Source organism: Mchenga conophoros, linkage group LG11, assembly GCF_057382185.1.
Source record: "Mchenga conophoros isolate Kocher_MC1m ecotype Shallow Benthic linkage group LG11, M_conophoros_male_GT1.1, whole genome shotgun sequence".
In the NCBI taxonomy this organism is placed as follows: Eukaryota; Metazoa; Chordata; class Actinopteri; order Cichliformes; family Cichlidae; genus Mchenga; species Mchenga conophoros.
In genome coordinates, this window is record NC_140536.1 from 17,383,550 (window position 1) to 17,400,431 (window position 16,882).

The 16,882-nt window shown below is 38.5% G+C and overlaps 1 protein-coding gene across 4 annotated transcripts in view; it reads right to left on the bottom strand.

Annotated features, from left to right (window-relative positions):
• The window catches only part of col14a1a (collagen, type XIV, alpha 1a), a 161,131-nt gene that overhangs the window by 45,886 nt on the left and 98,363 nt on the right, over window positions 1-16,882 (bottom strand). For all 4 annotated transcript variants that reach the window (XM_085291188.1, XM_085291185.1, XM_085291187.1 and 1 more), the window contains 3 exons: window positions 15,792-15,934; window positions 12,791-12,900; window positions 2,707-2,865 (listed from right to left, as the gene is read on the bottom strand). In XM_085291188.1, coding sequence (XP_085147314.1) covers window positions 2,707-2,865; window positions 12,791-12,900; window positions 15,792-15,934 — 412 coding nt within the window. The remainder of the gene's footprint in view (window positions 1-2,706; window positions 2,866-12,790; window positions 12,901-15,791; window positions 15,935-16,882) is intronic.

The window sequence follows — 16,882 nt, forward strand, 5'->3', positions numbered from 1 at the left end:
ACTGAATATTACCCAGGATTTTTTGTAATGCTGTGTTTCTGTGTTGATAAGAAGCAAGAAGACAGACAGCTTGGCTGCTTATGAGCTTTAATAACAAGCTGAAATGTGCTGGAAGACAGATATATGGAGTCTAGCTGATTGCTTTAATAAACAAACTGGATGTTCTCAATGATCCGCTAGTCTTGGCCTGGCTATAAATTATGTCCCTGGCTTATGTCTGATTCATTTCGAAATTTTAGCATCAAAACTTAAGAGGGGCTCTGCTCCCGTACACTGTTTATTTTATTAGAAAAGCAGTGTTGACATTCCCAATACCTCAAACTTCGTCAACATTGTTTCCAGTGTAATGCATATACAATCAGAGACAACCTATATTTTCGGAAACCCTCACTTAAACTTAAAAATAAATAAATAAAGCAGTTTCATCTAGGACACCGAGTTCATGCTGAATATAGTAGAAAACTGTATTTCTTTACACTGTTGCATTATTCCTATAATCATCAGATTTACTTTGTCAATTATAATGATGGGATGCACATTTGTTTTCAGATCAGCTGATAAAAGTCTTAAGGTCATTAAACAAAAATCAGTTAAATTACATTTAATTTAAAAGATACCCAACACCCTTATTTACATAATATCATCAGATGATAAATAATACCATATGCAGTTCAATTTATTGGGAAAATGTATGACAGTAAGTAAAAACTTGGCTCAGAGGTTTTTCATTCCTAAAGACAGGAGCGCTCCCCTGCTGCTGATGTGGCACAGCTTGTAATTATATATGTAGTGCTTCTATTGCAGCACCGCAGGGGGTCTTGGAATTTAAGAGCCTGTGTTCTTACAGTAAAGCTGGAACTAATGTTAAGACCAAAAGATACGGATTTGCTGTGAATCGTTTGGGGGTTTGACCCATTTTCATTTCATAATTTGAGCTCACTGACAAATGCTACATGTCTCTTTATACCCTCACCAGAGCCTTTATTAGGTCCACCTGTTCAAGTGCTCGTTAAAGCAAATATCTAATCAAATGCATGGCAGTAACTCCATGCATTTAGGGATGTAGAGATGGTTAAGATGACCTGCTGAAGTTCAAGTGGTGCATTTGAATGGGAAAAAAGGGTGATTTAAGTGACTTTGAATGTGGCATGGTTGTTGGTGCCAGACAGGCTGGTCCGAGTATTTTGCAAGCTGATGATTTAGTATGTTCCAGCATAACCATCCCTAAGGTTTACACAGAATGGTCCAAAATAGAAAAAAACATCCAGTGAGTGTGTATCTGAGTAAAAGGTACCTCGTTGATGCCAGAGGTTAGAGGAGAACAGCTGGACTACTTTAAGCTGATAGGAAGGCAACAGTAACTCGAATAACCCCTCATTACAACCAGTTTAAGGAAGAGCTTAGATTGGTAAAGCTCTGAAGGTAAAGCGAGTCAAATCTGCATGTCAGATGGGGGACAGCAGCAGAAGACCGCACCACACGTCACTCTTGTCAGCTAAGAACAGGAAACTGAGGCTGCAGTTATCACTAGTTCACTAAAATGGGAATATTGGAAAAACATTAGCTGGTCAGATGAGTCTCAATTTCTAAGGGATATTTTTTGACACACTTTGGGCCCTTAAGTACAAACAGGACATCATTTACATGACCACAGCCTACCTAGTAATACTCGGCTGGCCTCCACAGTCACTACATCATTCACATCACGGATGTGCAGCTGACATATCTGAAATCACTTTGCGAAGCTGTCATGTAAACATGGACCAGTATTTGTGAGGAATATTTCCAGCGCCTTGTTGAATCTGTACCAAAAAGAATTAAGGCAACTCTGATGACAAATCGGGGTTGAAACGGTTGCTAACAAGGTGTAACTAATGAAGCACCCAGTGAGCGTACGATTTTATTCTGTTACACTTGTACTCCTTTAAATCAACTAAACACAAAGTTAATTATGAACACGAACATGTTTACAATTGTTTCCAGTTCAATTTGTTGCCACTTAAAACATAGAATTGTTAGACTAAATTGATTCTTCTGTACAACAAGTTCCATTTTCACGTGCTTTTTGCAAATACTGTTGGCAAGCCAGTAGACATTTTTTAAATAAATAGCCATTTTCTTCACTGGCAGTGGAGAACAATCTGTTAGGTAGAGAAAATATAATTAAAGAGCATTTATCAGCTAATATTTTTCTTTGGAAAAGCTCAGTAGTATACATTTACTACTGGGCGTTTGGAAATACTTAGTATTTCCAAACGCCCAGGTTATCTTACCTTCATCCCTCACTGTGTCTGCCAAAAGCTCTTTTTTTTGAGTGCCTGTGCTATTTAATGGGTAGAGAACAGCTAACACAGAATATATAAAGCACTTTGTGCATTTCCACTTGCAATAAATAAAATGAACTCCTACTGAGTGACTTAATGAAATGGTTGTGAATATTTATGGCTGCCACTTAACAGGCCATAATTATGCACACACACATGCACACGCACACACACTCACTCACTCAGGTGCCTGGTCATTTCTGGTAATTTGAAACAGATTGTAAAATAACTCTAGCAAGAAGCAACTTTACCTTTGCCTGTTCATTTTTCAAGTCATCCTATCGGCTGCTGTCTTGAAACAAAACCTACATCTGCATTTGTTAATACACGTTGTAGTCAATGCTTCCTTTTTACATTGATCCAAACAAGTATTCATACTAACCGGAGCAGAGCTGTCTTGTCTACCTCTGGATCGAACCGTCCTTCCGAGGACCTCCATTCCATCGGTGGTGATGTTACCAGCTGCATTAATGTATTTCTCCCCAACCACTGAGCAATCCAGTACCACCTTCACAGACGTCTTGCTGATGGTTACATGGAGCTGAATGGGCAAAAAGATAATTGGTTGCATTAGAAATGCTTTGGCGGCGTGCCTGAAATCACTCACACCACACTATATGGAGCACTACACAGAGTTTACCATTTTGCAGGGCTGCCCAAACACACAAATAGCTACACAGACGTCAAATGGAGCTGCTGATTTTAAGTGCAGCACTGTCACAGGTAATGATCAGCCAGAGTAGAAAACATCTGACTCCCTTGAGTGTGAATGTTCCAGAAGAGTGCATCAACAATCTGCAATCTTTTTACTTACTAATCAGTCACAATGAGTTCTTTTGTGTATGTATTTTCTAATAAAACCAGTCTAAAAGCATCCATGCACTTAAATTACCCTGTCTGAGCTGAGTGTCGGATGCCTGTGAGCTAAAACTGCCTCCTTAGAGGAAACCACTGCCAGAGCCATGAACCGTGAAATTCAACTGGTCACACAGTTAATGAGCAAAGAGGGCAGCATCATGCTGAAGGACAGGAATAAACTAGACTATTAGTGTCCGCATTATTCACAATTACGTGAACTACTTTGCTCTTTCACATTACTTAAGCCAGTTTTAAGCCACGGGACTACAAATGCATGTGTCCACGTCTAAATGCATGCACAAAGCCACACAAACAAGCTACAGCTAATGTGGAGTTTGACAAAGTTCATATTCAAGTGTCAGAGACCATTCATCAGCTGACGCGTACGCGCCCGCTTTACTGTAGAACGACTTTCTGTTCTCATCCTCTGTTCTGCACACTTCACTGGGCATGAAGGGTGTGTGAGTGCTACACTTTTATGATATAAAAGATGATGAAATCCTCTAAGGTGCAGACATTTTGCCGACATTCTGTGGCATTTAGTGGTTTCAGTTCAGGTTAACATTGGTGTTTAGGGAATGAATGAAGGCCAGTGTGTGTTTGTGTGTGCAGAAAAGATGTCAGTCACTCACCTTCTGGGTGGCTGGATTTCCTAAAGCAATGACTGATTTTCAGGCTAAAGACTGATACACTCTTCCCTTCAGTGGATTCCGTGAAATTGGAATAATCGGGTTGACAGTTGCAGGAAGCAGATATTCGCTGTTTACTTGTCATTCACTGTATTTTGCACTCATGATAAACAGACAAATGTGTTTTTAACTATTTAAGAGTTTCTTTTTATAGTTTGCTTGCAGCCTGAGCACTTTTGACCAAGCACATTTAAAAAGCATTTGGTTAGGGAACAATCTTGAAATAATCGGCTATCTTGTAGTGCTGATTTGGCATTTTTAATATCTTTTTTGATTATATATGTTTTTGTACCCATGAATGGTGGATGCAACAAAATGTCTTGCCCCTGCTATCCTCTGTCTATCCCCTGAAGCTTAAATCAGCAGACTAGCTGAAAGGTTTTTAGATTGATATTAAATTTCTTTTATTGCTTTCCTCATTGTTTGATGACTCATTAAAAAACAATCTCTGAACTAAAATAAAGCCCCTCTCCATGTGTAATGCACTCATCACCAATTACTTAGCTGCCCTTGTCCTATGACAGCTGGGATAGGCTCGAGCCCCCACAACGCTGAAATGGATAAGCAATTAAGCAAATGGATGAATCAGTGTCTAAAGCCACTGAATTCACTAACATTTCATAGTCCCAGGTTGCCAAATTGCTGCCAGTATCTTCCAGTATCTATACCCTAAGACATGGACCGGACTTGTGAAACTCTATTTTCTGTCAGTGTAAAGATGTTTAACTACACATTTGACATATCTTAATGTAAGAAAAAGAAGTGCAATTTAAATAATACATCTCTGCTGTGGTAAATGAAAGAAATCTGTCAGTGCAGCTCTTTGGACTTAAATTTAAAGAAATAAAAGTGTAAAATTACAGAAAGTAGCTCAATGGTCAGACTGTCCTGTAATTATAATTGACAGAAAATATCATTTTATTAGAACATGCAGGAACTTTTCTGTCATGTCTTAGTTGATTACTTTGGTGCAGTATGAAGGGCCAATGCTGGAGGTCTTTATTTATTTTAAAGCCATAAAATGAAATCTTTATAATGCTTTCTAAAATGTTTTATATTGCTATAAAATGTAAAAATACAGTTAATATTTTCCAAAGCCATCCTATGGGGCCGATTGGTGAATTTGCAAGGCCAATTCAGGACCCCAAACCTTATGCTTGACACCATTGTCCTACGACGTGCATATGAAAGTATCATGACTGGCTAGAAGTTAAACATGCACAGTTATCTGTGAACAATCAGCACATGCAGCTCATATTTATTTTCATCCGTAGCTCATATTCTCATAGCTTATATCTTACTTTTGCACTGAAGCTCCCCAGTTGTTTTAATAGTTTTGTTCTCACCCTGTTGATTATGTGATGACTTTCCACAGAGATTCATCTCAAAGAGCTGCACTTGATCTCACATCATAGTTAGGTAAAATCAACTACATCCTCTAATATACCAGCAAAGACCACCCATTGTCACTGGCCTTGTGGCATCCCATAGAGAAGGACCCAGTAAAGACCACACACAGAATTAAAAAGATGACAAATGAGTGACTTTAAAACTACCTTCAACATTACGAGAGTCCTTTGTGTTTGTATTTGTCCATTCGAGACACACGCATACACCTAACAAGAGATAGATTCTCAAAGACTTGGAATTATAACTTATCAGTGCGGAATAAGAAAATAAAGTAAAACAAAAGCCATGGCAACAATAACTGAGTATGGAATTTAAGACATATAACTAGCATAATGCTTTTTGCATTGAGCTGTACCTTGCAGGTCAGATGGCTGGCTGGAGCCGTTCACAGCCAATACTGCTGCCATAACAAGATAAATTACTCTGTTGGTGTCTCCCTCTCGTTCTCCTTCACACACACACACACACACACACACACACACACACACACACACACACACACACACACACACACACACACACACACACACACTGCTATTTTCTGCTGTCTTAAACATCAGCTGCATGTGTAATATAAAGTACCTCATTTGTTTGTATCTCCTGTCAACAGATAGTTTATTTCACTTTAACTTGTTTTGCTTTATTTCTCAGGTTCAATAAATAAATACATTTGTGACTGTGTGACTGACAGCGCTACGTTATGACTTGGTTGATAAGGAGTCTCACAAATTGAACTCAAAAGTACTTTGATATCAGAAAAACAAAAACATAACACAGAGCTATCACTATTATAATGGCTCTATATGAATGTCAAAATAAAGTAAAATATGTAGACATTATTATCTTTGGGATTCAACTATGCAGCTGCACCAGGCACGTGCGGGGGGGGGGGGGGGGGGGGGGCTTGGGCACCTGCCCCTTTTATGTGTATGAGCGGAGTCTGCCTGTACCCCTCAACAGTAACATTTAACTACAAATCACAATTTTGCTAAATAAAAGGATCTGGCTTACACATGACTACCATTAACCAATGCTCGCCCTTGACGGCAGAGCGTGCTGGTTACGAGCTGGGAACGAGCTCGCAAAGAGCGCCCAGATTTTTTGCCACCTGGGCGGTGCGGAGCTGTGGGGAATCACAAATTCATTGGGAAACCAGTAAATAGGATGTACAGCTCACGCTATAGTCTATAGCACACAGGAGTATTAGGTTTTTACGTACACGTTAAGTTGTCTTGTGGCAACTGACGAATTGAAACAAATGAGCGTGCTGTGTGTGCAACAGCGCGATAAAACATTACCTGTCCTTTTATTAACTGCACAAGTAGTGGTGTCATTAGCTGCTAGCTAACTGGGTAAGGGTGTCATGGATCTGTAGCTCTGTCCACCTTTTTAGGGAACATATTTAATTTTAAAGTAAGTTACAGGGCTTATATTTCATTAAAAACTATCTAATATGCATATCCACATAATTATAGATGATTATAATTATGATATTTAAAAAACACACTGTTTTAAAAAAGTTACATTAAGAAACAGATATATTAGATTAATATTTCAAATATGACAAAATACTGATTTTACAGCAGCAGAATTAATGTATCTCTACAGTTTAAACATTTAATAAGCTTTCTGCCTGCACAGAGTGGATAGTGAAACAAAATCCTCACAAATACATTATTTTATATTTATTCCTTTATTTTTTATTCTTATTATTTTATTATTATAGTACTAGGAATAAATAATAAGGGAAGGATTCTGGATCAGCAACATGATGAAAACTTGTGGCCATAGTATACACAGTATTCTGGAGAAAGGTCTAAAATGTCACTGTATGTGCACGTGTGTGTTTTATGTGTATAGATTTTTTTAGATTATTCCTCATGATATAACATTGTCCAGACATGCCCTGTAAAGGACAGGAGCAGGAAACAGTGACAGAATGAGCTGTGTGAGGCTGATAAAGGCAGTGGATCCTTCAGCAGCTGGATTACAAAGAGCACAGGTAACATTAACACATGTACCAGTTGTTGCATTGCAGAGATACTCAAGTATAGAAACAATAATAAACACAATTGTTTTGGTTCTATAACATTTTTCTATCGTTACTTTATTATGGATTAGGTGTTGTTAAGTGTGGAAAATTAAATAATAGATTAATGCAACAGGAAATTGTGCCTTGTTCTCTGATGGACAGGGAGTGGAGAGATAGATGAGATGAGGAGATGGAAGGAGGAAGAGAGCAGAGTTTATTTCCCACAGTTTTTTTTTTTAATTTGTTGCTTTATGGTTCCATGTGTTATTGTCTCATAACACTTGTTTAATCAGAGACCATCTCTCCTATGGACTTTAAATGTCTACAGTCTCAGATCAACACAGCCCTGCCCTCCAGCACTATCAGCAGCAGGAGCAGCAGTAACCCCTCAACAGCAACACTGTACCCATCAAGAAAAACATGTTTGCGTTGCATTGTCAACACCTAATGACAGTGATATAGTATGATACGATTCCATATTCGATTCTTGATGAATGTGGGTTGTTGTTATTCAGCCTGGTTCTACGTGCCCCTTTCTAACTTCAAACATCTCTGCATGGCCCTGAGCTTTCACCTGGACTCATTTCATGCATTATTGATTTATTACAGACTGGACATAGAGGGTGTTGGCTAACTTATGTCTTATCGCCTTTATTGTTTAACCTCTGCACTGATGACTACAGCTCTACACAGCCTGGCTATGATTCGGATAAATTTGCGATTGGTCATTTTAGATAGCATTGACGTTTTTGCGTTGTTGATTTTTTGATGTTTTGTCTCATCTGGTGCTCTCTGTGCCTGATAAATAAAGTGTTTTGTTTATTAAATTTGAATTATCACTTTAACATGAATAAAGTTGGATTCTTAAGTTCAATTTGTATCTGGTTTTGTGGTTTTAACACAGAGATCTTCACACCCTAGAAGCAGATTCATTTTTGAAGAAGGGGGAGGGGAGGATGCCTGATTACACATGAAGAAACTGTTGCTCTTGCATGTGTTTTTTATGTAGTTGCAAGAGAAAAAAAAGTTGTCTAGCTTATACTATATGCTGTAAGCTGACCATACACTGATTATCAAGCTAGACACAAGTAGAATTGACTAGAAGCCCAGTCCTATAGTACAGTATTAAATGCTCAACTTGTTTTGTTGATGTAAACAATTATTTGGCCTGTAACTGGGTCTGGTTTGACAATTAGAGTCGCTGAAAAACAAACAAACAAGTCTTATTATTCCTGTCTTTATGAAAAAGATCAGTGTACATAATGAGAAGCTAGAGCAGATTTGAGCATTTTTACTCTAGCTCTGGTAAAATAAACATTTAAAAAAAATTAAAAAAAAATGATGCCTTTATTTGAACAGTCACTGCAGAGAGCAACAGGAAATGTAAGAGAACAGTATGACATGTATCAAAAGATTTACCAGCAGGAAGTGAAACCATGGATGTACATTATGAACCTTGTGTATTTTCTATAGTCTTCTATAGCAAGACTAACATCACTAGTATTGGATTGGGTTTATCTGTCAGATAAATATAGAAAAATCTAGGAAAGCAGAAACAAACTAAATCTAAACAAACAAAACTGTTCCCTAAACCTCTCCCACAAGACAAGAATGGTCCCTGGATGTTGGACGTTACTTGTAAAGGGTTACTGCCCATCTCTGGTCATTACCCATATGTTGAGTCCATGCATGTATATGGGCTCCACAGATAATTTTCTCTTCCTGTTTTATGTTGATAATATTTTTGCCTCTGGTGTTTGTTTGTTTTTATTTGATTTTGCCCTCCTTGTCCCTTCGTCCTTGATTAGTTTCAGCTGTGTTCCCCACCTGTATGTATCCATTTCCTGAGTCTCCCCCTGTCCTGTGTTTTATTTTCCACATTGTTGTTCGTTTCCTTGCTCTGCTTTCCCTGACTTTTCTGAGTATGTTTGTAGTCTTTGGAATGGTACCCTGTCACCATTCAGATTTTGGGCTTTCTTTTTGGTTTTCTGGAACCGGAAGCGTTAAAGCTTGTTTAAAGTTTATTCCTGTCTCAAGAATCCTGCACTTCTGCCCATAAATGTGTCCTCCACACAACAGTTCATTAAACACTGATGCACTTATGGTTCAAACTCTCTCCAAGGTGAAAATCCTTTGCTTTTTACACTGGACAATAAAAACGTCTTACTTCCTACAGGGACTCTTTTTACTTTCTAGACCAAATAGTTTATGTTCTAAAGTGTTTTGTCAAAGGCGGGGACCTACCAACATTCATCAATATAGATTTAAAATAATAATAATAACAATCAATAAACAAATTAAAAGTGCTTCTTTAAACTTGGTGAGATACGGTGGATAGCTGTAGAAAGTAACAAATGTACAGGTGGAAATTTCCTTAGTGTCGATTTTTTACAGCGCACACAACGACAGCTTTGTGTGCTGCTTGTAACTTTTTAATGCGGGGCATTCAATCATTTGGGTCACAGAAATAGTGACCGCACAGTTTTGGAGCAAAATGAGTTGTGTATCGCGGATAACTTTCACCTCTTCTCTCTGTGTGTCTAAGAGTTAAAACTCCTCATCATATCCATTTCTTCTCTTCCTTTACCTGTTTTTGTTCCCTCTGTGTACAGAGAGAGAACACACACACAAACATGCTGAGTGTATGTTTGTGTGTGTGCTTCCACCAGTGCCAGATCCCGCTGAGTATTCCTGCTTTCACATGAGGCGTCTTCATATGGTAATCCCTTTATAAAGGACCCACAAACATGCACACACAGACACACACTCCTCTTATTCACTTGTCATCCTGTCTAAATGGAGAGGGAGACTTCCTCTGGTCAGGCAGTCCTCTGCATCTGTTCCCTCTCTGAAAATTGTCATGTTCTCCGGGAGAAAGGCGAGAAACAACAGAGAAGACAAAAGGCAGAGAGAATGATGGACAGCTACTCCATGACATTTGAGAACTGAGATAGAGACAGTTAGTGGGCTGCTGTTGGCTTGTTTTCAGAAGAAATCCACAGAAATTCCAGGCAAAATAATGTTTATAGAAACTTTTCTTGGAGTTCTATTCATTTGTCAAACAAACATCTACTAGTCTTTAAAAAAAATAAAGAAAATAAAGCAAAATCTAAATCCGACTGGTTGAATTAAAAGAGCTCCTGAAATGATCGGCACTCAAAGGAGAACGTGCATGTAAAGACAAAAGGACTGATTATCATTATTTCGTTTATCTCGGCTAATGTTGTTTTGCAATGTGAATTAGTCATTTCCTGGGCCTGCTGAGGCTAAATCAATGTCATTATTTATTCAGCGGGGGCATTTGCATCAGTATTTATTTCTGTGTTTATTTTTTTCTCAAAATGCTCTTTCCTCTCAAGTGAGCACAAAATTGTCTTCTGTTGGAGGAAAGCCATCAGAATCTGCTATTTTCACTCAGTCAGAGTAATTAGATACAACATAATTTACATAAAAATGCTCAGACGTAATCCCAGTCATCGAGGGAAATATGAAATGCCTTTGGAAGAAAATCATTTGGGTGGGATAAATAATATGGTTTCTCCAGGGAATAGGTATGACTGCATAAACAACTAAAGACCTTGTTCTAATGGTGTACTCATAAAATCTACTTTTTTAAAGGGATTACACTCTAAAAAAAGTTACTTGTGTTGCACTGATTAAAGAAAGAGACTGTTTAAAATAAGATTATTCTTGTTTTTTTAAATTCACATCAAAAATAATGACAAAAGTCCACAATAACCTTATCACAGGAGACCATAGAAAATACTTAAAGGTTGTTAAAATCTGCAGTTTTACTCCCACTTTGCACTCTCCACTGGTTAAAAAAAAAAAACAATTGGTGCAAGAAAAGCAGTGGAGAGTGGGAGGGAGATAGGGAATAGGAAAGGGGGCTATCATCACATTTTTAAACACTCTCCGCAGCAGTGCTGACAGATCGAGAGAAAAATTTCAGCCCAGGAGCCTCTGGAAAACCACCCAACAGGAGCCACAGCTTCAAAAACACCAAAAATACAATAGAGCTTTCTTATGTTTTTGGCTCTCTACGGCAGCTTACCGCCACATTTCCTTCTCTCTCTGTCCCAATCTGCTCTCCAGAGTTTCAAGGCAGCAAACCTCAACATTTATGTGAAACACTACCACCTAAAAGTTCTGAACAGAGTTTACCACTGTATGGGTACAGCAAATATGTTAAGCCAAATATTGCGTTAGCATAGCATTAGCAGCTGCAATCCCAGCAGATCAGTTAATCTTATAGTCCGACCACATCGTTTGATGACTCATTTTCTGTTATACTGAAGCTGCTTTAGCATGCACACAGATGATATACCTGTGAAAGCCACTTTGCAACCCACGCTCACCCTGAAGCAGATACTTACTGCTAAGTTTGTTATAAATGGGATCATAATTTAGAAAATGGGTAATGTTAAAATAAGACATAAAGTCATTTATTTGGAAAAATAAACTCAACAGGAAATGGTTTACTGAGGTCATAAATCAAGCAGGAAGTAGTCCTACTTTGAGAGAATGTGATTAAGTATAGTAATTAGGACATTTTTGTAGATAAGCTTCAATGGTCACGAGCTGCTCTATTGTATGATTTACACTTTAGTCTTTTTTAATGTAATCATCAGGCAACGTAATATCATCATGCTATAATCACGTATCATAATACAGTGCTCCCTTGGTTCACCTTTCATGGCCTCGCTGTTTCGCGGATTTTTTAATGCAATTTTGCTCGATTTATTTTTTACAGCGCACTGTGTTCTTCGTGCTGATTGGCTGTAAACCATTGTCAATCAATCTCGTGCCGCGTCTCCTGTACAGTCAGAATGCGTTCAGCTTGTCAAATTTACATAAATCTTCGATCACTAGCAGTGTGACTCTGAAGTGCTGCAAGTTTTCTCCCCAACAAACAAAACAATGTCGACGAAACTTTTGCACCGTCACAGGCAACTGCGGGTGCCTTTTCATTCTGTAATACTGGACTTATTTTTCTACAAAGGTTAGAACTTTGAGAGTGTTTAAACAAGATAGAAAAGTGTGAGAATGTTCATGCCTGTCTGAGAAAAGTGTATAAAGTGTGTAGTGAGGGGTTTTACAGCCTTAAAACATCTATAATAATTGTAAAAAATAAAGTTGGCTATTTCGCAGATTTCACTGTTTTGGTGATTGGCCCGAGTTTCGCCTTCATCGTGTGTCATGCATCGTGTAGTATACATGGGGTAACGAGAAGCGATTAACACCTCACGACCAGCTCCCGATCATCAATCGTTTGGTCGTAAGAAAATCAAACCTGCTTGAAATCTTGTTGGCCGTCGTGATGGTGTCACCGCAGGCTCTCACACCACGCACGCGCAAACACTTGACATCAGCATGTTAGCCACAATGCAAAAATACTTTGTCTGTTTTGACGCCTACATTTTGAATCCAGCTACGTAAAGTTATTTTCAGCGCAGAGTTGCAAAAAAAAAACTAACCTTGTGGAAGCTGCCATGGAAAATTTTTTTGATTGCTGCCTCTTCAAAGGTAGCAGTCTGGAAGTCTCCTTTGTAGTCATGGTTAAAGAACGTCAGTGTCTTTCCAGAGTCTGTGGGAGGAAAGTGGTGGTAGTGAGGTTGGGAGGATAGATAATTTTCCCATTCAGTGCAAATGTGAATTGAGCACATGACTAAGTATTACAAACATGCATTCCCTAAAAAAAAGAAATTCAATCAGAAACAAACAAAATCAAACTGCATATTTCAAGTGTCTGGACTAACAGAAACAGCTTTTTGAATAACACATACACTGTTGTATTCACACTAAAGACTCAAGATGTAAGCAAATATATGTCACTCACTCAGAAGTAACTCAAGCCCAAACTAAAATGCAATTTTGTTGCCTCCTTGCTGTATCGGGCTCAATTGGGAAAGCACAGAAAACTAAATGATTTTTTAACATCCTCCAGCTACTCCTTGGATCTCACATGGGATCTCATACACTGATATGGAAATGGCAGCAGATCAAGTCTTCTCCAAGTCAGTGATGTCCAAAACACTTCTAAAAGTTCACCCTAGGGGTGAGCTTACCGAGTGTGCACTGTTTTCTGTGATAGGGCTTATCACAGTATGACACAAACACTTACTATACAGCCACTGCACCATGGTAAGTCTTCAGCCACCATTATCATCATCATCCCATCTGTTTTAACTAAAACTGACTTTATATCGTACTCAAGCTGTGGCTGATCCACAGCTGTAAATTTAAGGCCATGACTCCTTTTCATACATATAATCAGTACCATTCAGAAAGAGTTAAATAATACAGGTATTTACCAAAAAAAGCAGGAACAGTCACTGTAAAAAGAAAGTATACAGTCTGTCAGGTTTTATGTATCAGGACAAAATGACAAATCTGGTCCTTATCAGCTCTTTAAATCAGATGACTGCAACCTCAGATAAACAGAAATATGACATTCTTGTATATGTCATTATTTATTTAGCAAAAACTAAGGCAAAAAGTAGGAAGAGTGTGTGACAGACTAAGTACATCCAATGATTCAATAGCTCGTAGAGCCACTTTTAGCAGCAATAACTTGAATTAATCATTTTCTGTATGACTTTATCATCCCTCACATCATTGTAGAAGAATTTGTCACACACTTCTTTATAACATTGGTTCAGTTCACTGGTTGAGTAATTATTTATGCACAGCTCCCTTCAGGTTCAGGTTCTGCCGCAGCATTTGGAGATTTGCTGCTGTGCTTGAGATCAATGTCCTGTTGCATAACCCAGTTTTGGCCAACCTTTAGCTGGTAGGTGGTGTTTCACAAATGTGGCATTGTGTATTAGGACCAAATATCTCAATTTTGGTCTTATCTGTCCGAAGGACATTGCTCCGGAAGCTTTGTGGTTTGTTCAGATGCAACTTTGCAAACCTAAGCCCTGTTGGCATGTTCCTTTTAGAGAGAACAGGCTTTCTCCTGGCAGCCATTCAACATTTACCATGCTGACTGAGGCTTATAGAGTCTAAGATGAAGCTCTTGGGTATTTTTACAGTTTGGGAGCAATGCTAAAAATGACATTATGGTGAATTTGCAGGGCCACTGTCAGAAGGTCTTCCACACAATGATGGAAATCAACTCATAACCTTTCCCACATTGATTGGGAGCAATAATTGCTTCTCTGAGATCATTGCTGGCGTCTTTCCTCTTTGGCATTGTGTAAACACACACCTGAATGCTCCAAACCAAAACCTCTGCTTTTATAGAGGTGCTCACACTGGTTAATCAGGTGTACTTAGTTTTGCACACCTATAATCTTTGACCTAATTTTTGTTAAATAAATAGTTATGTAGTTCACCTAAAGTTGTATTTACATAATTTTAAGACCTGCTAAGGAAAAGATAATTTTAATGTCCTGACACATTAAACCTTAGATTTGAAAAAGGCCATGCTTTATTTTAACCATGTCTGTATCTTTGATTTTTATTAATCCTCGAGGTTAAATAGAAAATACTTTTTATTGTTTTTGTTGTTTCCACAAAGCAAAACAAGCTAAAATATGACATTTTGAAAGTGGAAAACTGCATTTTGTTCCTGAAATCATTGAGACCATTGTGTATGTTTCAGGGCATATATAGGCTTGTATACAGTGTGCAGCATCATTGGTGATGTGAAAGCTAACCTTGACAGAGGTGCACCAGTAGCCTTTGATTCGTTTAAAATCAAATGTGGACTGGTCGGACCACAGAACAGCCTTCCATCTCTAAAAAGTCTGTAATAAGTTTGGATCATCAGAAGGTGGTCTTTCTTGTTTAGATGATTGTTTCTTTACATGACAGATTTTTCTCCAGTTCTCCAGATTTCAGACGTATTAATATATTGTAATAACTACTGCAGTAGATAATACTCCAATCTCTGAATTCTAATGTTTACTTTTACAAGGCATTATTCTTCATTTTGTGAAGCAATATGCCACATTATTCAAAACAGTAATGAATCCCCATCTTCACTTGTAAAGCATCATTTTCTTTTTCTGTCAGTGACTTCTGAAATGCACCATTTCTCCCCGCGTACACATCCTTTCCAGTCTTTTGATGCCTCTGACTCCAATATTTTGAAACACATTAATAGCATCCATTTGAAAATAAGCACATATAGCATGCATACAATTAACCATGGGTTTAAATGATCATTGCATTCCTCTTCTTTCTTTTCTCTTTTTCTTCTCACAACGCGTCCCAACTTCTTAAAGCTGCATAAACCATAGTGGATTAAAACTGTAGTTAATGTAGCATCCCAGCTGGAATCATTAATATCTTTGCAGCCCGACTTCTAAGTTTGGCTTCATTATGCACTTTCTCGGTTTACTTGGAGGTGCTGGGAAAGCTGTAGCAAACATCTGCTATTTAAGTCTATACTTGTCAAACTGTGATGTGCGAAAATCCAGCTGAGACAAAAAAGGTAAAGAAGAAAGAAAATAGGTGATTCAAACTCACTGTCAAGAATCAGTCCAACTAACGGGTCGTTGTCCTTGTTGAGGATTTCCCACAACGCAAAAGGTTCCTGTGGGGTCTCGGGAAGTAGGCGGAGCATCATAGAAATAGTATAGTCAGATGGTAAACCCTCAGGGTGAAGATACCTGTCACACACATGAAAGGACAGGCAAACACACACATAGCAAGCTTAGCGGTGCCTGAAAGGCTTGTATGCACTAGGTGTGTTTAAAAAGTGTGCTGTCTGTTTTTAGCTGTTGTGATTGCTTTTAGAGTGTTTTCAGATGCCTGAGACTCACTATGAGCACCAGCCTCTTTTTAATCACAGAGCCTAGTCTTTTTATAGGTAGCTGCCTCCGAGCACTTCAGGCTTAAATCTCCTAAGCTTCAGTTTTTCAGAGTGGTTGTCACTTTTCAGAAAAGGAGCAATCAAAGAACAGGAAGCTGAAATGGAAGTCTGTTGACAGCATCAAGTGAAAATAAGCTCCGAAAACATCAGAAAAGACCTTGGGGATCGAAACTGGAGCCACTGAAAGCTCTGAGTGCTACTGAGTGTAAGCAAACATGTATGTTGTATTTAAACGTGTACCTGAAGTCTAGTGCTACTGTAGATACGTACCAAATCTTTTAACCTATATGAACAATCTCTTCGAATGCTTTCAAGTTCTTCCCAGCACCTTGCATGTGGGCCAGTGGCGCAATGTCTGACTATGGATCAGAAGATTCTAGGTTTGACTCCTGGCTGGCTCGTTGCAGTTTTAGCTTTAAAACAACATGTTCTCTTTCACTGTAAGTTCTGTACCTGACTTTCTAGAGATGTGTAATTCCAAGAAAAAGTGAATATATTGGATAGCCGGGGATAGTAATAGCTCAGTAGGTAGAGTGTTTGCCCCATGATAGCAAGGTTGGGGGTTTAAATCCACCGAATGGCTACCCTGAGATACCCATGAGCAAGGTGCTGCCTTTATACACTGCTCCCTGGGTGCTGGATTGGTGGCTGCCCACTGCTTCACTGAGTGAATGGGTTAAATGCAGAGGAATTTCCTATGGGATTAATAAAGTGTACACAATGTTAAATTATCAAAACATTGATT